Below are 24,508 nucleotides of genomic sequence, written 5' to 3' on the forward strand. Positions count from 1 at the left end.
CTCTCAATTCCTCAGGAATTTTCCAACCCAGAGTTGGCAGCCTCTCCTCATGTAGTAAAAGAAACATGAAATGGAAGAGGTACAAACTGGGATATAGCTATGCTCAAGATGAGCACAGTGTGACTGTTTATCACACCAGTAATAATGCAATAATCATAGACCTGCAAAGCCAATTTAAAACCTGTAGTGGGGAAGGAAACGACATTTACAATTGAGGTCTAATCCTCCCAGACATTCTAATTTCACCAATTCATACTGAAGTGGTCTGTACTCCACAAAGGCTTATGCCAGTGTTCCTGAAAAGAGTGATAATGGGTGCCATGGAGCCTGCCAACGCATTTCCTGGTACCCACTTGCTTCTTCCCCAAAGTAGACAGCCAATCAGCTTCATTGGAATAAGAAGGTGATTTAGAAGAGCCCAGGAACTATCACTTTGCATCTCAAAGAAGCACCTGTTCAGAAAAACAGTTCATTCATCACTGGTGTAATCTTGGCTTGGAATCTCCTAATATTTTGTAGATGTTTCCAAGAGCACATAATTGAGGCCAGCCCTTATTGACAGCCATTTTGTGACTGGCTCCTCATGGTAGCCATTTTGTTGTGACATCCACCGTCAGTTTTTAAACTTCCCAAAGTGCCATAATAAATCTGTTAGCCTGTAAGAAGCCACAGGACAGTTTTTAGTACAGAGATCTGTCCTTCGTTCTAAATACTACTAGAGCTGAGATCTTGCTAGATTTTCCCTGATAAGTGAAATTGTTTGTTAAAACACACACACACCCTCCTCCTCCTTTTGGTATAACTTTTGATTGGGGGGAGTTCTTAGAAGAGTCTCTGCAGAGACACTCATGTATGATGCAACAGCCATTAAACTGTGTGAAAGAGGTGTGGAGCCATCTGGTTTCAGAGTTGGTACATTAACGATTCCAGATTAAGAGCACTGCTTGTTTGCAGACTGTCAGATCCCAGAGATCCAGAAGTCTTGTCTTTGATGGACACACAGAGCCTACTTTCTCATGAACTTTTCAACTTTTGAGCTATTTGTAATAGTACAAAGACAGACATTTATGGTGCATAATAGTGGGAAAGTGAGATTTGGAGTGAGAAGAGGACCTTCCAAATCCTTGTAGACTGAACATTTCAAGTGGCAGAATGTGATTTCTACTGTTTTGAAGGATAATAAGGGTCAACATACTTTGCTAAAGGATGTAGATACATTCCAGAAAAGGGATTTTTTTCTTCTTCCCCACTACAATGTCCTCTTTTTAAAATACCTATTTAATTGAGAGGGCCATGGATCAATCTGCTGCATCTCCAGTTAAAAAGGGACCATGTAGAAAGTAATGGAAAGACCTCAATTGGCAAGACTGACTTTGATGGACCAATGGTCTGAATCATTAGAAGGAAGCTTCATATGTTTAAATGCACTTTATTGAAGGATCCTTAGCTTAGTGGTAGAGCATCTGCTTTTTATGCTGAAGAACCCCGGTTCAATCCCAGACGTTGCTAGTTAAAAAAAATTATCTTTAGTTTTCTATGGCGTAGACATTAAGCTAGATGTACCAAAAATCTCAAGTGGGATAAAGCAACTTCTTACATGACTTTAGTGGTTTCTCTTTAAGAAACCTGGAATGGTAGTACTCTTAGCTATCAACAACTCCCAGGATTTGTTGAGGGAGGTCAAGACTGGTGAAAACAGGTATAAGATTGTAATGCCAATAGGTCCTATGAAGGACATTGGAACATAGATGCCAACCATTCAAGAAATGGAAAAAAGATGCAATGAACGATAGGGCATTCTGCTGTGCCCAGATAATCTAAACCTTGGGATCTCAATCTTTTTGAGCCTATGGGCACCGTTGTGACTTTGAGGCATGTCTACCAAATGACTACCAAGAAGGTGAAGCCAAGGAGAAAACGGCCACCAGGAAGGAAGGAAGGAAGGAAGGAAGGAAGGAAGGAAGGAAGGAAGGAAGGAAGGAAGGAAGGAAGGAAGGAAGGAAGGAAGGAAGGAAGGAAGGAAGATGGGTAGTGTTGCTATCCACTGGAGACTGTTTCCTTCTCCATAACTATGCAAGTATGTATAGCTCTCTGCCAAATGAGGACCTTCTTCAAATCTCTGAAGATAAGAAAACTGCCACAAAGACTCTTGTTGTTTTGCTGAAACACAGCAACATGTCTACCGCTCTTTGCAATTCAGTGATATTTATTTATACTCTAATTTTCCTCCCTGGAGCTTGGAGCAGTTCTAAGCATTTAATTCTCACAACGGCCATGAGAAGTAAAGTTCAGCTGAATGAGAGTGGCTGGCCCAAGGCCCCAGATCTGAGCTCAGAGGATTCAAGTGCAAGTTGTTCTGGTGGACAACCAATGCCCTCTTCTCTAAACTATCCTTAATGCACCAGCTCCCACTTTGAAAACAAGATCTTGTAGTTCGGAACTTGGAATTTCAATTGGTAAAAGAAATAAACAGAACTATGGAACCCTCCTTCCTTTAGGGAAGGGCTCCCCAAATTTTTTGAGCCTGTGGGCACTGTTGGAATTTTGACTCGGGATGGTGGAGGCAACCACAAAATGGCCACCTGTGGGAAGGCCACAAAAAGGCCATCATGGGAGGTGGAGTCAACCACACACAGAGAGGAAACCCAAGTGCAGGGGACAAGATGAATAATTTTAAAAAATACTTGGGGAAAGAGGAGTGTGAGAGAGAATAAAACCAACTGTAGAGGTAGCTGCCACTAAAAGAACATCCTTTTAATCTGCAAAGCCAATAGATCTCCAATGGTGGGTGCCAGGAAAGGTGTCAGTACCCACCATGGCACTCATAGGTACCACACTGGGGACCACTGGTTTGGAGCAATGCACCATGGAAACCTCACAGTCCAGATATCTTCAATACAGATCAGGAAAACCAGTTGCTGGTTAACTCAGACCAGGGTTCCCCCCTGCCAGCCCTGGAATGCCTTCCACCGGGCTCCCCCCCACGCAGCATGCTCACATCCTTCTTTCCTTTGGCCCATATTCAAAACTCAAAGTAGCCAATGTGATTCTTGCTTGCAGAGGCGTATGGATCTAACAGGTTAATAACCTCTCCTCCTTTTCCAGGTGCCCAAATGCTAGCTGCTTGCCAAACAACCACTTGGCAGAGGACTGTTTTCTGGACGTGGCTGCCAATCTAAAAGAAGAGGCATTATGACCAAATTGACAATGCCAAGGGGGGTGGGAGAGGGAATGAAACAGATACAAAACACAATCCTGCAGCTGCTGTTTCAGTTTTGGAAGAGCCAGCCATTGAGGAAATGGGAAAAGAAGTGGTCGGTGACTGAAAGGGTCACCCTGTTTCCGGAAAATCTAGGCCACTTTCCCAACTAACTTTATGTCTGTCTCCCACTCCCTCCTCCTCCAGATCTGAAAGCAGCTAACTATTTATTACCTTTTACCCAGGGGGTGTCCCTGGGCTGGGTGCAGAGGCATGTTCTGAATTGGGCCCCTGTACACTTGGAAAGACTTCAAGTGGGTTACAACAGTGGCGTAGAGTGCCCTGGGCAAGGCAAATCTCGCTGCTACATTTTTTGTTCTCCCTTGCGTGTGCATGCACTCCCAGGCCCACGTGATGATGTCACTTCCAGGAAGTGACGTCCTCACACAGGGCATGGCTGCCCCCCTCCGTCGCAGCCACCCATGCTGCCACAGCTAGCGTGGCTTGAGCCACCAGCTCAGCCACTGTGGGAAAGCCAGCTTGGCACCTAGTGAGCCGGCCACCCCATCAGCGCGCAGGTGGTGCAGGCGGCCTCCCTACAGGCATGGTGCAGTCTCTTGCACCCCTACAAATTTTGCACCCGGGGCAACCACCCCTCTCGCCCCCATGCCATGCCACTGGGTTACACAATATCACTCTCTTATCCTCCATTTTATCCTTACAACCACCACCCTGTGATGTAGACTTAGCTAAGAGAGAGCGAATGTCTCATGGTCACCCACCAAGCTTCTATGGCTGAGCAGGGATTTCAACCTGGGTCTCCCAGATCTTAGTCTGGTGTGCTAACCAATACACCAGAATGGCTACATGGAGCTTCCACTTTTAGAAGCACCGTACCTCTGAATATCTATTGCCTGGAGATGACTTTGGCCTCTGTGCTTGTAGACCTTTCGGAGGGTGTGTGCGTCTGGTTGGCCCAAAAGGATGCCGAAGTAGACCAATCTGGTCCTTGGGAGTGTGGAAGGCAATCCAAGACAGAAGCTGGGCCCCCGAAACCCTACAACGCAGCACAGCCTAAAACGGACCGCTTCCACCAGTGCAGTTTAAGGCATGGAATTAATACTGAATCAATACCAAGAACGGCACTGCTAACGGCCCTGTGGAGGCACATTTTTAAGGCCAAGAGCGTCTCACCGGAGCAGTGCAAGTTAATTAGCCTGGGCGCTTCGAGTTAAACGGAACGGATTGCCTTCTTCAACGGACCTTCCTGCCATTTTTAAATTCAATCTGCTGAAGTTAAACGTTCAGCATTTCCTCAAGCAAAATCATCCCTCTTCAAAGGCGCTTTAATTGTGGGTTTCTGTAAAAACGCTCTTGAACGCCAACGAATGGTAATGTGGTCAGTGAGTCCCCAATCATCGCCCCCTCAGAGGAAAAGGGAAACAGAGGACAAGGAGAAAGGAGCCAGGAGGAAGACTTCAGGCCCCTTCACACGTGCAAAGAATCAGCAGATTTCTCAGTGCTTGAAGTCGCATGTGTGAATGGACTCCATCAGTAAGGTCTGCATGAATATTGTGATTTCTCGTGGTGTCATTCACACATGTGAGCCACATCCCTGCATGCACATATGTGAATTCGCTCTTAGAATACGATCTGATGAAACCTCTGGCTTTTTTCAGATGATCTAATGTCAAGGAATAAAAGGGAGGGGGATAAGATTGAGTAAGCTCCATCTACAACATACATGCATTCACTGGATGAGCACAGCACATGAGCATGGCACATCCCACGCATTTGGAACCAGTATTTCCCAGGAGCTTCCAATCACACAGACTAGGAGAGGAGCTTGACACTATGATCCTGCCCCCCAGGTATGCTCTCTCTCCAGCTTTAAAATGACTGAAGTGGGTGGTGGATTCTTCCACTTTCTAACAAACTCAGGGGCAATGCCCCTCTGCTTTCTTTTCTTCTGTTGCATGCCACTGAACTGCCACTCCCAACAGACAGAATCAGGACATGTGTGTGTGTATGAAACTAAAACTTTCTCCAAATTCTGCTCAAGGTCTCTGACTCATAAGCCAGTCCTCTCTGTTTGCCTGCCAGCTTTGTGCCAGAGCCCATGGAGTGTAGTGGTTAGAGTGATGGGGCGAAGACTGTGGAGACCCAGGTTCGAATCCTCACTCTGCCATGGAAGCTCACTGGGTGACTCTGGGCTGGTCATACCCTCTCAGCCTTACCGACTTCTATAGGCCTATCGTGAGGATAATGTGAAGGAGGCAGGACTATGTGGGCTTCCCAGACTGAACTGCCCATTAGGCAAGCCACTCTGTCTCAGAGTGATAATTTTGGCCTACTTTTATAGGGCTGTTGTATGCATTACTATTCAGGAGGGAATTTTTATAAAAGTAATAGGACTCAGGGCCGGATCGAAGGGGGGCAGGGAGGTAGCTTGCCCCCAGCACCACCAAAGAGGGGGCGCCAGGCGCAGCTGCCAGCCACTGGGAGCATGCCGTGGCTTGCTGCGCAGGTGGCTGAGCGCAGGGTTGGGAGGCCCTCGCCTGCCCCACCGATGGGGTGGCTGGCTTGCCGCACGCGCAGGACCTCCCAGCCCTGCGCTTAACCACCCGTACGGCAAGCCAACCGCCCCAGTGCACGACTGCGCCACTGCCGCCAGCTCTGCAGTGCACAGGCGCTGGGACGGCCAGCTTGCCGCGCGGGTGGCACGCCTCCCACCCCTGCATGATGACATCATGGAAATGATGTCATCATGCGGCGCCAGGAGCACATGTGTACAGAGGGCCAGACAAGGGTTGCACCGGGCACTGGCAACCCTAAATCCGGCCCTGATAGGACTGTATTATAACACAATGGTTCAGAAAGGCACTTTTATGTAGGGAAGTGGACTATAGGCTATACTACTGTGTATAGTATGCATTATTTGTTAGCTATATGTATTAAGGGTGTGCACCAAGAAAATTTCCATTTCAGTTTTGGTTCCGGAATAAATCCGTTCCATTACTAGTTTGTTCTGGATGGGCCAGCGCCTCCTTGGATTTGATCCATTTGGCGGTGTGTGTGTGTGTCATTTTTATGAGTTTTGGCCTGTTGCATGTGCATTGGCCGAACATGCATGAACACATGTTGTTTTTTTTCAAGGATGTGTGAAGGGAAGTGAGGCTCTCAGGTAGCTTTTTTCTGCTTAACCAAAAAATCCATTAACCATTAGTCCTCCTGGTCTAAACCATTGATCCATTGAGTTTTTCCTCAAACACAATAACGCACATAAACAACAATGGACTCGTAGAAGGTGAGTGTTAGCATGTACAGCAGCAACAGCGGGGCGCTCCCAAGTAAGAGAGCACTCCATCCAACACAAGTGCATCAATATTAAGAACAATCCTGCTTCATGTTCACTTTTTTCTTTTTTCTATAGTGCAAATAACTTATTACCTTTGCATTCTGCTGTTGCCTGTCACTGCTATTTTTTTTGTGCTTTGTAGTTTTGTTCCCACAATGAGGAGCGAATTCAAATCCTTCTTTTTGATGTTCAATATTCCACTGCGGATGTTCTCGCTGCCAATCTTCTCCATTGCCCAAGTGCTGGCAGGCAGGCAGAATTATTGTCTAAATCCCCACCTCACCCCAAACAGATCCATGTTTTCCCCATAAGTCTTCCATTTGCCGTGGAGGCAGGTAGGATTGTTTTTGAAAGGGTGGAGTAGGTACACATTTGCCATTTGGCTCAGAAAAAGAAAGAGAGCTGAAAGACTATGGAAGCAATTCTAAACAGGTCTACACAGATGTAAGTCCAACGTTATTCAATAGCGTTTCATCCCAGGGAAGTGTCTTTCAAATTGCAGCCTATAACTGAAGTCTCTTTTCCAGATGTTTCCAAAGGTGATAGGAAGGGAGGGGAGGGGTTTCCATCTTGTGAAGACGTGATCGGCAGGGAGTGAGACAATACCATTTCCCAGGTAACAACGAGGAGGGAAGGGGACACACACACACACACACACACACACACACACACACACACACACACACATTAGTCTCATTCCCCCTTCCGTCAACAGGAGTTAATAATGCCAGGTCTCTTTCTCTCCTTGAGATCTGATTGGTGAATGCTGTTCAGGAAAACAAGCTGCAGTCCTGCAAGACAAGCCCAGTGGCTGCCTGCTGCTGGATGGTACAAAACAAAACACACAAACTCTTTGGTAGGAGGGACTTGTTACAATTTAGGCCGTTTCCACCCATCTTAAAAATAGCGACCCACTCACCGAACGTTGGCAGCTTTTTTTGCGGCATTCTTGATGTCTCCGTTTCCAAAGCAGATGCAGGCAGTTTTTGTGGTGCCATGAAAATGGAAGCAAAACTGGAAACGGAGATGTCAGAAATCCTGTGAAAAAGCTGCTAGCATTCGGTGAGTGGGGCGCTATTTTTAAGATATGTGAAAACAGCCTTAGTTTCCCAGATTTGGTTCAGCATTCTGAAAGCAGCTTTAAAAAGCCAAACCAGCAATTTCTGTGTGTATTTTCAGTTGGTTTTTTTCTGTTATGCACACTCCTAATATGTATTATCCTCCTCTCTCTGCAATGTTTTCTACTGACATAGTACCATTTCCGGCATATCATTTCTGTAACATACCATGTTTAATATTTTTGCTAGTCATGGGTTTAGACTGGGCAAAATCACTCATTAAGCAGAGTGATAGACATTGAAGACAAACAGATTTGCTTAGAGCACCGGGGTTTATTTCTTCAGATACTAAATATATTGCTAATCCTGCAGCTTATTTTTACTTTCTTGAATCCAGCAACTCCAGAAGGGCATTTACTTTAGCTAGAAGTTCGACTCTACCCTCTGCTGTTCTGGAAGGAAAGTTTAAAGCAGTCCCTTACTCTCTTAGGCTTTGCTCCTGTCCCCTAAGAGAAATGGACTCAATGGAGCACATCTCCTTTAACTGCCCAAGTCATAGTAAAATTAGAGCGGAAACCATCCGTCCGTTAGTAAAAAGATTCTCTGGAAGTTCAAATAAAATCAAACTTGATTATCTTTTGTCTGGTCGGAATCACCAGACAACATGTCAAGTAGCAAGATTCTGTGCCCAGGTCTACAAGCAACGTAAATCTCATAAGGCAGACTGAATGTATTTTAACCTTTTAAACAACCAATTTATGATGATTTTATTTTTCTTTTACTCTTATATTTATGTACTGCTCTTCTCCTGTATCCAGTCTTAACTGTTTTTAAACTGATTTGCAAATGGTTTTATATGTGCTGGTCGTGGACTGTAATAATAAACCTGAACCTGAACCTGATAATTTTGCTTTGTTTCAGATTTCTGTAATCTCCCTAATCCTATTACATTGCTGATTGAATGCCACATCCTGTTGCTTATGTTTGACTCATACTATGTATTCAGTTGAGTCTCAGTGAGAAAGGTGGACTATAAACAACATATCTGAACCTTTTTGAGCAACGGAAGTATTGTCTAAATCCCAAATATTAAATTTAACTATATGGCTATTTGATCTGTGGCTAATTCAAGCAGTTTTAAAATTTAGCTGCTGATAGTTTTTTATTGTTTCATAGTTGATAGTGCTTGTGGCTTAATTTTGACTTTGCTGATTTTATTTATTGTGATTTGTTTAGTAATTGCTCTAGATTTGTACCTTGAGATCTTTATAGTTAAATAATAGATAAATCATTTTAAATACATTATGGGTGAGATGGTATAAGAGAAACTGTCCTAAGTGTAGATGACAGATAAGATAAGGTCCCTTTTTGTGTGGCCTGGATGGGAATTAGCTCTTTTCCTCCATTTGCGTAATTTATTTATTGCCTGCCTGCAATCAAGAGGTGAGAAAACAGTTCAAGGAAGAATGATGGAAAATATTCCTTTGCCATTCTGCCCCCTCTCCCAGTCCACCCCTTGAGGCCTCATAGATTGAAGAAATGGCTTTTTCATTCAATGTCTGTTTCTCATTCAGCACTTGAATCTTTCTGCCACTGAAGTCAATTAAGTATTCCAAAGTTGCAAACAGCTGCTTATTTCTTGTGGAACAGGAAAAAAACACCTAAAAGTGATTAAAGCCCTTTTCAGAGTCATTATTCTTAGCTCAAACAGGCTGAGTTTAGGTAGGGCCCCCGATCATTTCCATACGCTAATGACTTCATAAAACCCTCTTGATAAAATATGATATTGCAGTTGTTATATTTCTGAAACAGAAGATGGAGATATAATTCTCATTTAAAACCCAAGCTGCAAAAAGGATTGGTCCTGGGGGAGAGAGGCAGGGAAGATCGATGTCAAAGCCAGTCAGAGTTGCTCTAGATCAAGTGGGGTAGAAAGATGAAGGAAATGCTGTCTATTGGTCAAACTATGTTATATTTGACATATGACCACTACGGGGACTTACAGTCAAATATCAGCTGTGAGTTCCTGGTGGGAACACAATTGTCAAGTGCATGGGGATCCAATTTAGATCAGAGCCATGCCACAAGGGGCTCCTCGCTCATGCCACAATCTGGATAAACAGGCAGTTGAAATCACATGTTCAGCTGTACATGCATTGAACATGATATGAAAAGTACTCAATGCATGTATCAAGAAAAGAATAACACTGTACAAGAATTGTATGTGCGCTCACTGCAATGTGGAAAGGGCTGCTGTGAACACCCCGGATTGCTTCACTTGGCTTGGTTACTTGTCCTTCAGTTTGAACCACCCATTTGGTCAGGGATGAATTTGTCAAGTTGCTGAATAGCAAATCAGACTCTTCCCTTACCTCCGCTTGGAAACCTTCCACCAGGATAGCGACCAAGAGGTTGAAGAGCACATAATTGCCGAAGGTCATCAGGGCCACGAAATAGAGGGCTGCCCAGGAGGATGTGGAGGCCATCCCGTTATATAACACCACATTCCAGTCTTCTTGAGTGAGGATCTATACAGAATGGGTAGGAAGAGAGATTCTGATTGACTCCCACTTTTCATATTAACTGATTTTGAATGCAGTCATTGTGGCCACCAATGGTCAGGGGAATGCTGCTTTGCAGAGAAATAAATCCTGCCCCTTCCTGACCGGGATCCCAACAGTACCACTCACCAGTGCCCACCATCAATACTTGGTGCTCAGTTAAGAAAATAATCTGACTTGGAAGGCCCAGCTCCTAATCAAAGATGTGGAACTCCAATGGCAAGAGAAAGGGACTCTCCAGACATGCTCAGAGAATATTAGTACATAAGAAGAGCCCTGCTGGATCAGTCCAAGGGCCAAATAGATGCCTCTGGGAAATCCCTAAGCGAAGCCCGAAGGCAACACACATGAAGATGTCTTATAATGGATCAGACCATCAGTCCATCAAGGTCAGTACTGGCTACTCTGACCGGCAGCAGCTCTCCAGGGTCAGGCAGAGGTCATTCACATCTCTTCCTGCCTGATCCTTTTAAACTGGAGATGCCGGGGACTGAACCTTCTGCATGCAAAGGAGGTGCTCTTCTACTGAGCCATAGGCTCTCCCCATACTGTGGATTCTCAGAATCATTGAGTAATCAGTAGTAAATTCTCTCTGGATATGGAGGTTCCATTTAGTTGTCCTCCTGACCTGTAACTACTGATAAACGGGTCCTCCTCCATGAACTCTTTTAATTCCCTCTGAAAGCCATCTAAGGCCTTCCTGGCAAGGCAAAAGAGCGTCTGTGTGCAACTTTGCATGGACTCAGGGTTTCCTCTAAATGGTGCCGCTGCAATCCATGCAAAGCAGCTGTGTATGCTCAGATAGCACACCAGCAGGGTATCTGCTGGGGCTACCGACCTCTGGTGTACGAACTGTTGCTTTGGGTGAGCAGCAAGTGTAGGTTGCTGCTACAAAGGGGTACCACTTAAGTTGAAAAAACATAAAAATAAAATGCGGCCATTTGCAAAATGGTGCCATTCCTTGGCAGAGGTGCAGAATAGAAGAGGTTGTATCCTACGGAATCAGAAACTACCAGTGGTAATTCTTCAAGGTTGTGGGTAGTAGTCCTTCCCAAGCCTGTTGTCTGAGACTGTTGCCCCATCAGTAGTCTTCAACTACTAGTAGATAAATCTCACCTCCCCCACCCCCAAGCCTCTCCACCTTCCTAACTGCTCCCGTGACTATACAGAACCCAGGAATCAAACCCTAAGGATCTGGGGTTTCCAGTAAAAGACCAGAGGTTCTTGACCTTCATTTCCTCAAGCATGACCGAGACCCACAGCTTTTAGAATGGCTGTAAAATGGGACTGACCGATGGAGAGAGGTGTCAGCTGGGTGAGAACCTCTTTTCACTTAATTTTATTTATTTAATTTAGCAGCAGAGCTCCCATTAACCTTCTGGGAGAGTGCCCACTCAGCCTTCTGTGTCTGGTGCCGAATTTATTTACCCAGAAGATAACAAAGTAATGCCAGCACCTCTATTAAAACGAGGTAATGGAAGTGTGAACTACATGAAGCAGGTGTCAATTTTTTGCAGCAGGGCAATTATTTCATCTCTGCTGGTTTATATCGAGGCAGGAGGTTCTCAAATAGAGAGAGTCAGCGTTTTCCCCATCGGGAGAGATTTTCAAGCCACCTGTGCCCATCAAAGCCTGTTCATTTTGTTTCATGAAGTTTGCTCAAACCTTGTATGTTCAGAGACAGAAGATGGGCAGCATCATTTCTAAAAACCACTCTCATGGACAACCTGTAGCTCAACAAGCCAGATGCAGCCCCACCAACTACATATAAGCCCCTTCCCCCTGTCTGAGCTCAATAAAATTTATTTTTTGCTGCAAGACAGGGATTGCAAATAAAAGTGACCAGGGGTGGATGGGTGGATTTGACTAGTAAGACCCAGCTATGGGCTACATTTGACATGGGCTGCATTTGTCTTGGCTTACGAGCTGAGTCTACAGTCATCTTATCCTGACTTGGTTTAACATAAAAAATGTTTGACAGTTAACAAAGAGAACCTGTTGGCAGCTGCTTGCAAAGAACTAGTGCACCACAAAGAAGACCCTGGCCGGATTTCCATAAAAGTGTAAACCAGTCTTTGCTTAGCTGGTATGAAAAATTGACTTTGAGGATCTTACCTGAAAGACCGTGACGATAGCCCACAGCAGGGAATCAAAGTTCTTTCTGTCTGGGATGGTGTCCCCTGTATCTGTTTTCAAGCCAAACTTGCACCCAAAGAGATGCATACCAAGAATGCTAGAAAAGAAAACAGGGTTTCAGATGGTGCTTAATTCCTGCGGTTTCTCTGTCCTTGTAGATGGGTATTTAAACCCTTTCACCATGGGCTGCAGAGCTCAAACCATGAAGGATGTGTTTCAATGACAAAAACCATTTTTTAAAAAAGGAAACTTTTAAAAATCACAAGAAGATTGGCTTAACAAATTCAGACTAATGACTCAAACAATTCCCTATTTATAACACTGCAGCCCCAGAAGTGACATTTTCACGAACCAAACAAACTGGTTTTCAAACGGGGGCAAGTTTGTGAAGTTTGTGGTTCGTGAAATGCGACGAACCATGAACCACATGGTTCAGTATTTTCCTGGTTCTTGCCCACCCCTAATCATAACCATGCTGTCTCCATTTGGTAATAACAATCAATCCTTTGCTAGTGAGTTCTACTTCTGCAGATGCAGTTGTGGGTTTTGGCTTGGATGTCTTGATATTGCTGGCAGTTGTTTCACCACTGTTGTTCTGTATCCATCCTTTCTCTTTGCTAAGGCAAGACCAGTGAAACACTATGCCTGCGCAAAAGGACACCTGTCTACCCAAATGTGGGCCTGCCAGTCTATCACAAGGGAAGCCACCCCTCTAAGGACTGTTAGGCATACATGGTCCATTGTCATCCGAATACATGTGGCACTTGAAAGAGTTATGAACAATGAGCTGGGGAGGAAAGAGTCACCGAGGAAAGATTTGTGCGCCAGTGCATACCTGAAGATGAATATGAAGAGCATGAGCAGCATGCAGAAGGTGGCTACATTGTCCATTGTCTTCATCAGGACCACCAGCTGGCGCCGGAGAGCTGGCATGAACCTCACGAGCTTGAGGACCCTGAGGAGTCGGAAGGTTCTCAGCACGGAAAGGCCTCCATCCGATTGGCCGATGATCTCCCAGACACTGCAGCACCAAAAAAGAGACTCCTCAATCCTGGGTATGGATTTCTTGGGAACTGCTCACATCATAACAATCATTTTACACACCAATAGCCAATTGGTAGCTCCTGAGCCTCATCCTGATTTGAACTGTCCCCTCCTCAACATTTCAAACTGTGTAATACGATCATAGTCTGACTAGGGCTGCCAGGCACGGCACAGGAACCAGTGGGAGATGGGGGAGGCGGGAACTTTTAGTATACAGGAGGGTGATAAGCGTCCATAGAGTGATGATGCCACTTCTGTTGTGACCTGGGAGTGACATCATCTTGCACTCACATTATTGTTTAACCGTTTTAGGCAAATGCTATAGCATCAAGCACTAAAGAGGCCAAAGGAAAGACTGCAGAGCTATACAGAAACAGGTCCTCCTTAAATAGTAATCAGTACAATTAATTCATACACAACGCTATGTAGTCCACCAGCTTCTAATTTCATTCACTGAAAAGTGCAATGTGCAAATATATATATACACAATCAAGAACATTAACAACAGTATTCTAAATATTCAGACTTCCATATATAAAGCAAAATCAAAAAGAGTCCAGTAGCACCTTTAAGACTAACCAATTTTATTGTAGCATAAACTTTCGAGAATCAAGTTCTCTTCGTCAGATGCCTGATCAAAACTGGGCAGATACAGAAGAGGAGGGGAGAAGGGAGAGAGAGAGGAAAGAAGGGGACATATATCACAAGGGGACAGAATGCAATTAGCGTGGAGGCAATCAAAACATTCCTTTGCTTGGAAATGTAAACATCTCCTTTTGGTGTGCAGTCAGTTTGCCGTATTCGTTTGTAGCAGTGAAAGTATCCAATTCCTATGTAGTATAAGCCTTCGATAACCACAGCTCTCCCTGCCAGCTGCATCTGACAAAGAGAACTGTGGTCCCCGAAAGCCCACACCAGGCGTCACTGGGCTCCCCCAGATCACGCCTCTGTAAAGAGAATCTGTTACCTGTGATAATGTGATAACCATTCATAGTCTCTATTCAGTCCCAGCTTGACAGAGTCAAATTTGCATATGAATTCCAATTCAGCAGCCTCCCGTTGGATTTTGTTTTTGAAAGGTTTCTGTTGAACAGGCAAAATCACTTATCGTAGTCAAGGTCTCTTCCTTGGCACTGTAGGCCAGAGCTGGTCCGGCAATACTCCCTGACCTGTACAAGAGCTTCTGGGAAGGCCTAACTGCATGTTGTGCTTTCCCCAGGTGAGTCTGGGGTTCTGTGCTAAGTTTCCAGGAACGGGGGGGGGGGCCTAATTCAATTACAGAAAGTGGCATACAGAGAGGGGAAACGTTAATCCTCCTTCTTGCCAGTTTTGTGTAGAGGTTAAGAGCAGCAGGACTCTAATGTGGAGAACTAGGTTTGATTCCCCGCTCCTCTGCTTGAAGTCAGCTGGGTGACCTTGGGTCAGTCACAGCTTCTCCGAGCTCTCAGCCCCACCTCTTTGAGCGTGGCATTAAGTTGTCCTGAAGGACAGTATATACACTGAATGTTGTTGTTACTACTACTACTACTACTACTACTACTACTACTACTACTACTACTACTAGTAACAAAGCCCATTGTTGGGGGGAAATACAACAGACTCTAGAAAGGGCAGGGTAGGCGGGCTAGGCATTGTCACGCTCTGTCGTGCCCTGATCTGGTCAGGGGGAGGGCAGGGCAGCTGGGCCTGGCATTGCTCCCTCCCCAGCACTGCGATGGGGGAGCACAGGCCCATTGGGGCTAGATTGGGCCGCCGCAGGCACGGAGCGCCCCATTGGGGCCAGATTGGACCACTGCAGGCCAGAAGCGCTGCCGGGAGCCATTCACCTCTATCCGTGCTAGGGGCGTGCACTCTGGGATAGAGGTGAGTCATCTGGAACACGGCTCGCCTTTTATATGTATAGATTATTGCATTGCTTTTCCAGTCTGAAATACCTCTGCTATTTGCCACATTGGGGAAAATTAACATCCTCTGAGGGGCACTTAACATGTCCTTATTGGGCCAATAGCAGTTCCCCAAGGTCAGTTCACGGAAAAGGCAGCAGAGGGAAGCACAAGCTCTCTCACCCCTGCACCATGGTTCCCATCTGAATCGAGCCAGTGATCAGTGGTCAGAACTTGCTGTCCTTGTCTCGTAACTAGAGATCTGCCCTTGCTGTGCCTACCACACTCTCATTCCACCCTTCCTCCAAAGAGATTGGAGCAGCATATACGGATCTCTTTTCCTCCTCCTTCTCCTCACAACAAGTCCGTGATGTCAGTCAGGTTGAGAGTGTGTGAGCTCAAATCCCCATGAGCTCCCACAGCAAGTAGGGATTTGAATCTGGGTCTCCCAAATCCTCGTTTGCCACCTTCTTGCCATCTCAGTCTTGCTCCTCAATGATACAGGAATGGCAACTGACTGTTTAGTTCACCTGGATGTCCCTGTCAATCACTTTCATGGCATGACCCCCAATATTTTGAGACAGAAGGAAAAAAGATGTCTCTGGCTTTCACTCTCCAAACATGGATGCTTCCCTGCCCCCCAAGCTCTACAGCCTTCTCTTTGGGGATCAAATTTAAGTGGTACACTGACCTTATCACAACAATGATGCCGTCAAAAATGTTGTAGGGATTCTTGATGTAGCCCCAGATGCCAAAGGCCATCAGTTTGAGGAGCATCTCCAATGCAAACATGCTGGTAAAGACAATGTTGCTGATCTCCAGAGCGTTGGTCAGCTCATCTGGCTGCAAGAGGTCAGGAAATAAAGAAAAATAAGGTCGCGCCAAGGAATGCTACTGGCACCCACACAGCTCCCCAAACCAAACTGGAAAAATAGTTTAATAATAATAATTTTTGAAACATCTGGAAGGATCCTGTGAATCACAGTAACCTAAACCACCGGATCTTTACTTGATAGTTTCTTGTAGGCTTGCCAATAAGGATCTACAGCCTCTGACACACTGATGGAACTGATCTTACTATTGGCAAGTTTTCAGAAGTATTGCTGGGCAGCTGCCAAGGGCCCATGGCCTTGGTAGGGCCCAGAAGCAAGTTTGCGATCCAGAGCCAAAACACACGTTAAGAAAAACCTAGGTTCAGCACGTGTTCTCTTACCTCAAGGTTTGCTGGGATCTGTAGGCGTCCTGGAAGCTTAAAGTTTAGCATTTACAGAGCAGCAAAAAGGGAAAGGGAAATACAGGCGCCTGTATTTTAAGCTTTAAGCTTCCAGGACTCCTTTAAGCTTCCAGGACTTTAAGCTTCCAGGACCCCTACAGATCTTTAAGCTTCCAGGACTCCTACAGATCCCGGCAAACCTTGAGGTAAGAGAACACGTGCTGAACCTAGGTTTTTCTTAACGTGTGTTTTGGCTCTCAGTCCCCAGATCTTCTGGCATGCATATCAAGTAGGGACTCCTATTCTTCCTCTGCTAGAGAGTCAAAGTTCCAGTAGCTGGACTTGCTGTGGATTGGTATCCACAGGTCACACGTGTGACCAAGGGGACAAGTGCCAGATCCTTTAAGAGTTTTGTATCTGCTTTTAACAAGAAACTGACCTGCATGCCTGGAAAAGAAACTTTTAATTGCATGGGGCAGCAACAGAAAAGTCTGTATGTCATTTTCTTCATTAATGTTAGTTTTCTACAAGAAAGAATTTGATGTAATTTAAAAAAGATATTTGTAAACAATTTGCAGTGCTATCCTTAGAAGAGTTACTCCAGCCTAAGCCTATTGATTTCAATGGGCTTAGACTGGAGTAATGCTTTGTAGGATTGCAGTGTTGGTTTCTGAAAGGATAACAGATTTCCATAGGAACGGCCAAAAGATGCAACATAGGGCATTTTGTAAAAGAATGGGAGAATTTCAACCATTTTTCTCTCCATCTTCAGATAAGACATTTCATTCTAAATACCGTGATGCTATCTAGAGTAAACAGTCCCTTAATTCCATGGCTTTTCTCCTTCAGTGTTCAAAGGTCTAAGATCTATGGCTTATTATACAGGAGGGGGATAACCTGGAAGGAAAAGATTAATGTTTTAAAGAAAATGTGGCAAGGAGATCTGGGAACAGTCATGGCAAAAGGACTCTGGGAAATCATATTTATGAAAGAGATAAATCTGAGCACTTTTATCAGATTAAAGGAAAATTATTTCAAAGAGCTACATCGTTGACATACAATATACACCAAATTAAGGGTACATTTCTAGAAACAATCTGAAAACTGCTAAGATAACAAATCAGCCAGGGTCAGGTGGAGATATACTTGCACAGTGGCAGGCAGCCCAAGCAAACAGGTGCGCGTGCTCCCAGCACCACGTGCAATGACATCACTTCCAGAAATGACGTTATTGCACAAGGTGTGGGAGTGTGCGTGTGCTTTGTGCTAGGGCTGATTTGTTTAGAATTAGATTCCAAAAGAAAAATGCATGCACAAGGGACGTGCAGGCGAGTACTGCCTCCCTCTTCCTACCTGTCACCAGAAAGACCTGGCAGCCCCAGCTATGCTCCATAAACACATAACCGATGCTCAACAGAGATTTCCTGGTATCTCCCCTTGGGTTACTGGGGAGGTGCTTTAAAGTACCCCCCCCTTTTTGCCTTCCATGATCCTCTCCAATAACGGAGATCGCTCACTGACACCCTCATGTGTCAGAAGGCTGTTGGGGGGGAGGCGCTCTTCACCTATGGAATGTCTTCTCTTCAGACTTTGGCCTGGAAACAGCTTGCCAAGCAAGCTGAGTGGGGGATTTAAATGTCCCTCTTCCTGTGCTGTGCAGCAGCAGGGAGAGGGAAATTTAAACCCCGGCAGGCTGCAATCAGCCCATGTCAGGATTTTCCCTGACAAGTGGCTGAGTCAGGGGTGAAGTGCCCCTGGGCTTAGATGGGGGTTTCCAGGGCAACAGGAGTTGACAGAGTTCAGAAAGTCCGTGCCTACTATTGCCAAGGGAATTGATCGAAAGGTGCCAGACTGTCTGGCTTGATGAACGGCTGATGAACACCACAACAGGGCTTGGAATAAACACATGTTCGTCGGGAATGGGGCCTCACGAACAGCTTGCTTACGAACAGCTGATCGGGCTGTTCGTGGCTTTTTTTTTTTGTATTGCTGTTCGTGCCCACCTCTAGTCTCTATTCACTCCCTTCCCCTCTGATTGTGCTTTCCAGGTATTAGTGATTCCCCTTGAAGTATCTTCTGCTGTGTTTAAGTCCCTATTATAAACATCATTTCTTCTTACATACATAGAAACAGATAAATGAAATGGAAGAAGATCTTTCATGTTAATTACCATGGGGTATGGGGGTGGGGATTAATAATAGGAAGAAGGAATCTAGGAAGCACGGTGGTTTGGATGACTAAAGCTCACCAACCGGGGCAAGATTGGCTAAGTTAGATGGTACCTATGTGAACTGATACAAAAAAGAGTTATTTTAAGGACCATAACAGAGTTTGAGGAATTGCTTTTAGCAGATGATAAAGGTATTATTTCTAGTACGTATTCTTGTTTATTTAAAACGACGCTCAAACCTGATCAAACCTTTTGCAGTACGTAGCAAAAAAAAGAAGAAGGAAACAACTTAGACGATTCGGCATGGAAAGTTATTTTTACTTACTGTATTTCCTTCAGTTTGCCTCTTTTTTACAGAAAAATTGTTGAAAATGATTTACAGGTGGCATTTAATTCCTTTAAGATTGGCAAAGGTTTATAATAACAGTACCTGCATACGCTGGTTCTGTAAAGAAGATAATGCAGATTTTTTTTTCATATGTGGTGGATGTGTATACGTGCCTCCAGTTATTGGAAGCAAGTGGTGAAAATTATATCAATAGGACTGGAAGAACAAATTCCCCATAAACCAGAGACACTGCTGCTGAATTATTTACCTGATTTATCTAAAGATCAGCTAACGGTTGCCTTACATATCATTACAGCTGCCAGGCTGTTTTTGCCAGGCAATGGAAACAAAAAAATACTCCTATACTACAAGATTGGTTGTTGAAAATAAAGCAGATCTATACTTTAGTGAAATTAACTGCATTTCAGAAAAATAGAGATATTTATAGTATAGATCTTTTATGGTTAAGAACGATACAAAGAAAGGAACGAGCAATTATATAACGAAATAGTATTGATATTGTCAGATAGTGAAAGATTTTATATGTCTATGAAGGTAGAATGAGGGGACTTAGTTTGATAGTGTATTTTACAAATATTGGTATCTTTTGTATATATCTGTAATCTGTTTATTTTAATAAATTTAATTTTTTTTAAAAAGGCTTGCTAAGTTCATAGCTTTGCAGCAGAAGCAAACGGCAATGGGCTAACTATTAGGGGTGTGCAGCGAATTTTTTTTTGGAATTACTAGGGTATTTTGGTATTTAGGATACCAAAAATATTTGGTAAAAGGATCCCTGTGGCGCAGAGTGGTAAGGTGCAGTACTGCAGCCCAAGCTCTGCTCACGAGTTCAATCCTGGCGGAAGCCGGGTTCAGATACCCGGCTCATTGACTCAGCCTTCCATCCTTCCAAGATCGGTAAAATGAATACCCAGTTTCCTGGGAGTAAAGTGTAGATGACTGGGGAAGGCAATGGCAAACCACCCCATAACAAAAAGTCTGCCAAGAAAATGTCGAGATGTGACGTCCCCCTCATGGGTCAGTAATGACTCGGTGCTTACAACTTTACCTTTTAAAATATTTGGTATTCTGGATATTTGGGTCCAAATATACTGGTATGACATCTGGATCCAGTTTTATTCAGGAATCCTGAATATAATCAGCCATTATTCCCTACGAGGAAAACTATCCCGGGGAGCTAGGGGAGAATTTTTCAAGCAAACACCATCAAATTTGCAGGGAATTTAGTCTTGACTGTCCACTAATGGCACATCTCTAAGTTTCATGAAGATTTGATCCAGGGGTCCAATTCTATGGGCCCCTGAACAAGGTGCCCCCATCTACTCTCCATTGTTTCCAATAGGGAAAATATTTTTAAGGCTTTCCAGGTAAAGAACCTTAAGCAAAGGGGCAATTCCTGGCCAAAAGCCACTTTCCAATGCAAGCTGGACCAACAAAGCCAAACAGAACCAAACTGAAGCACGTATTAATTAAACGGGTTTGCGTGACTGTTTGAATGTGGGCCACTTTATTCACTATTTATTTATTTCATTTATCTCCACCTTTCTTCCTTTGGGGACCCAAAGCAACTTACCTTGTTCTCCTCTCCTCCATTTATCTTTACAACAACCCTGTGAGGTAGGTTAGGCTGAGAGTGTTTGACAAGCCCAAGTCACCCAGTAAGCTCTCATGGCACAGTAGGGATTTGAACCTGGGTCTCCCATATTCTAGTCCAGCACTCTAACCACTACATCATGTTGGGTCTCAAACTAACTAAGGTTATTTAGCAGGATCTGAAACCATGTCCTCATATTGGTTATGTGTTTATATTGACCACAGTTAGTCTGAATTTTGATTGCATGTGAAGATTTAACATGGACATGTAGGTTTAAAGCCTGACTCCTTTGCCTAAGCAGGTATAAGATACAAGACGGGAGAGAGCAAACCCAACTGAATTTGCATTTGTTGGGGGGGGGGGCAAACCCAGCACTGGAACGTTATTCTGTGAGCTGAATTTTGATTTTACTAATTAACTAGAATAAATAAACCATGGAATCATGCTATGGTGAGGAAGGGAAGGTGGCATGTATAGCCTGATTTCATCAGATCTCAGAAGCAAAGTAGGATTGGTACTTGGATGGGAGACCACAAAGACAGACTCTGCAGGGGAAGGTAATGGCAAACCACCTCTGCTTCTCACTTGCCTTGATAGCCCCTTCCTGGAATTGCCATCAGTCATTTGTGACTTGATGGTACATACGTATGTATCATGCCATGAGTGAATCAAGCCATTCTTAAACCCTGAAATATCAGAATGGAATTTGGTGGCTATGTTCAGGACACAATTCCACATTTCAGGCTCAAAAACCAAGCTTGACCCCCCCCCACTCACACCTATTTTCAAAGCAAAGACAGCTCAGCGCAGAACATCTGCTTTGAGTGCAGAAGGTCCCAGTTTCAGTTCCTGGCATCTCTACTAAAAATAGGATTTGGTAGGAAGTGATGTGAAAGACCTCTGCTTAAGACTCCGGTGAGCTGTTGCCAGTCAGATTTAACAATACTGACCTCAGTAGTTAGATTCAATAGAAGACAGCTTAATTTTTTCACTCTTTGCATCACAGTTATCTCCGTTGAGAACTGAAGTTTCACAGTGAAACCCATGGCATATGTTTACGACACCAATTCTCAGATCAAGTTCAAACACTCTTGATCCCTGTACCCATATGGGGAGGGGGAATGGCTGAAGCAAAACAGATTGCACTGCAACACTTCAAGGAATGTCTTTTAAGCATCATTCTCTGCCAGTGATATTTAGCTTGAAGCTTCATAGAAACTGGTGGTTACTCAAACTGATTTGCGTAGCGTAGATTAAACCTATTACTTTGCTCACTGAGCCCTGCCGTTTTCCCTTCCCAGGTCTGATCTGTTTAGCTGATGGATTACTGGTTTCCATATTAGATTTCCAAGGCTTACGCAGTGGTAAAGACGTAATCTCTAGATGAAAATCATTTTTTAAAAAAAGAGAGATTAGAGGGATGGCTCAGGTGGGATTAGGAAGGGGCTCCCTATCCCATCCTGCCCCACCTTCCATTTGCAGGAAATAGTTTAAATGGATTTAAAGTGCTTGTAATGCATGCAAGGAGTGGAATCAATAATATGGTTAAGGGAAGAAATGCATTAGCTTTTAAGCATTAAGAAAAAAGCCCTGAGTAATTAAAAAAAATCCTGCAACTACACATTTCAGCAATGTGATTTAGCATTTAGAATGGCAGTGGGGACCCCATAGTTGGAGGCAGAGGATGGTGAAGGGCAGGGGTGTCAGTGACATCACTGGCACTATCCAAGCAACCCCCTAAAGCTTTTCCCTGGTTCAAAAGGGTTACTCTGGAAACGTGCAGAAGTAGCTTGTCAGAGCTTGCTTTGGGAGACACAAAGCTATAATTGTCCTGAATACAGCAAAGCTCTTGCAAAGCAACCCAGGTGCTCAGAAAGGTTACACTTGCCTTTGGCTCTAACCTGATTTACTTGTCTGATAAACAGAGTTCCCTTCCTTTTAACGTCTTGAGAAACTCTACCTGTCAAGGCCTGCTCTTCCGGAGATCTCCCTTCCTCATCAGTCCGACACTTCCAGCATCTCTTAGGACTCTTGCCAAGGTATCAATGCTCATGCAGCCTTGCCTTTTCCATTTCTCAGCTTTGCCTGGCAAAATGCAATCTCATTTCAAGTGGTGTAAACGCCAGGCTACATTAGATCAATTACCGGCTTCGCCCGATGGGAAGAAAGAACCAGGACAAGGCACGCGAAGCGCGTCCACCTGTGGCAGCACACCAATCTCATCGTAACAGCTATTCTCAAATCTGGGGCCAATCAGATGGATTATGCCTCCTTGGATACTCACCCGATCAGACAGTCCAAGAAAATGGGGTGGGGGGGAGAAAGGCAATTGTAACAACCAAGTAAAATGGTCTCCTGAGACGAGAGTCCATTAGGTGTTCAGATAACAATCAAGGGTGGGCCAAAGTGAATGGAGGGGGTGGGTGGAATCGCTTACTGGGCTGGGATCCGGAATGTGGGCTCTTCCAGCCTAGCTGTTTCTCTCAACCAGGCCTAAGGCACCTATTGATTAGTTTCCTAGAGGAAGGGTGAACTCTTCTGCTTTTTGCACAGCACCTTGAAGCTGGAAACATGCTCTTTGCTTGAAGCATAGCCAATAAAATGATATAGGGTTGCCAGCCTCCAGATGGTAGCTGGAAATCTCCCGGAATTACAACTCATCTCCAGGTAACACAGGTCAGTTCCCCTGGAGAAAATGGCTGCTTTGAAGGGTGGCCTCTATGGCATTATACCCCACTGAGGCTCCTCCCCTCCCCAAACCCCACCCTCTCCAAAATCTCCAGGAATTTCCCAACCTGAACCTGGCAACCCTAAATGAGAGGATCACAATGGATTCACCCCCCTCTACCCTGTGCTGCCATATCCAATCTTCATATAATACTTTTGCAACAAGATCCTCTGAATGTTGACATAACTGGGCAGGCTTTACTTGAAAGGAAGCATGGCCTTCAAAGACCTTTACGGGACTGTCTTCACCATGAAGGCTGCCCTCTGCCTGTCATTTTTCCAGCCTGCCTGCTTTCCAGTTTGAATCAGGTCTCCTGCCCTGCCTAACAGCTGCTGCTCTTGTGATACTGGGCCAGAGAGTAGATGTGTCCACTGGTTCTGGTTGCCCCTTGTCCACCAGCAGTGTAACAAAACTGCCCATAACAATCTCGGAGAAAGAGACGGGGGGCGGGGGAGGAAATGTGGGTGGAGTGGCATATTGAAAAAGAGGGCATCAGCACTAACCATGACCTTGCAAGAGAGGCCACTTCAAGTTCCACTGCACAGATAGGGCTGAGAAACCAAAACAGGAAGTGACATTTGAACCCAAGCCTCCAGGATCCATTACCCCAGTGGCTAGACTACCTTGGCATTCTGTATGTTATCACCTTTCGCCTCCACCTTGCCTGTTCCAAGATCAGCGTCGATGTCCAAGATGTGTGGCAGGTGGGAAATCAGAGGGAGAGCTCAGGGGCAGAGCACAGGCTTTGCATGTGGAAGGTGCCAGGTTCCATTCCTAGCATCGCCACTTAAAAAGATGTCATGTACTTGTTGTTGGAAAAGGTCCCGGGAGAGTGGCTGCCAGTCAGAGCAGGCAATACTCAGCTACTTGGACCAAGACTTTGGCACAGGATACAGCACATTCATATGTTCGTATGTTTTCAGATTGTTTTCTTGAGGTGGGGGAGCAATTGTTTCATACGGACCTGATGTGATCAGCCTTGTGGAGGCCACTGGAAGTGCCCCCCCCCCACTACTCTGTGCTTTCTAAAAGGGATAGCTATTTTGAGGTCCTTTGCCAGGAAAATCTCCTTCTGCAGTGGTAACAAAAATTCTTTGCTTCGTCCAGGTGACTAACAGAGAGATCAAAAGCCATTTCTGTCCTCGCAATGAGCTCAAATCGTTGACTCCTTCAAAATGTTCCCAGAGTTGGAATGCTTTAATCAAAAGAAAAAAG

At 44.8% G+C, this 24,508-nt stretch overlaps 1 protein-coding gene across 1 annotated transcript in view; it reads right to left on the reverse strand.

The window, feature by feature from the left end:
• Positions 1–24,508, reverse strand: part of CACNA1H (calcium voltage-gated channel subunit alpha1 H) — a 143,735-nt gene that overhangs the window by 54,865 nt on the left and 64,362 nt on the right. Inside the window, exons 9-12 of the mRNA XM_054993682.1 lie at positions 15,931–16,082; positions 13,148–13,333; positions 12,292–12,409; positions 9,988–10,143 (exon numbers count right to left, since the gene is read on the reverse strand). Coding sequence (XP_054849657.1) covers positions 9,988–10,143; positions 12,292–12,409; positions 13,148–13,333; positions 15,931–16,082 — 612 coding nt within the window. The remainder of the gene's footprint in view (positions 1–9,987; positions 10,144–12,291; positions 12,410–13,147; positions 13,334–15,930; positions 16,083–24,508) is intronic.

This window comes from Eublepharis macularius, chromosome 12 (genome assembly GCF_028583425.1).
Source record: "Eublepharis macularius isolate TG4126 chromosome 12, MPM_Emac_v1.0, whole genome shotgun sequence".
Taxonomy (NCBI): domain Eukaryota; kingdom Metazoa; phylum Chordata; class Lepidosauria; order Squamata; family Eublepharidae; genus Eublepharis; species Eublepharis macularius.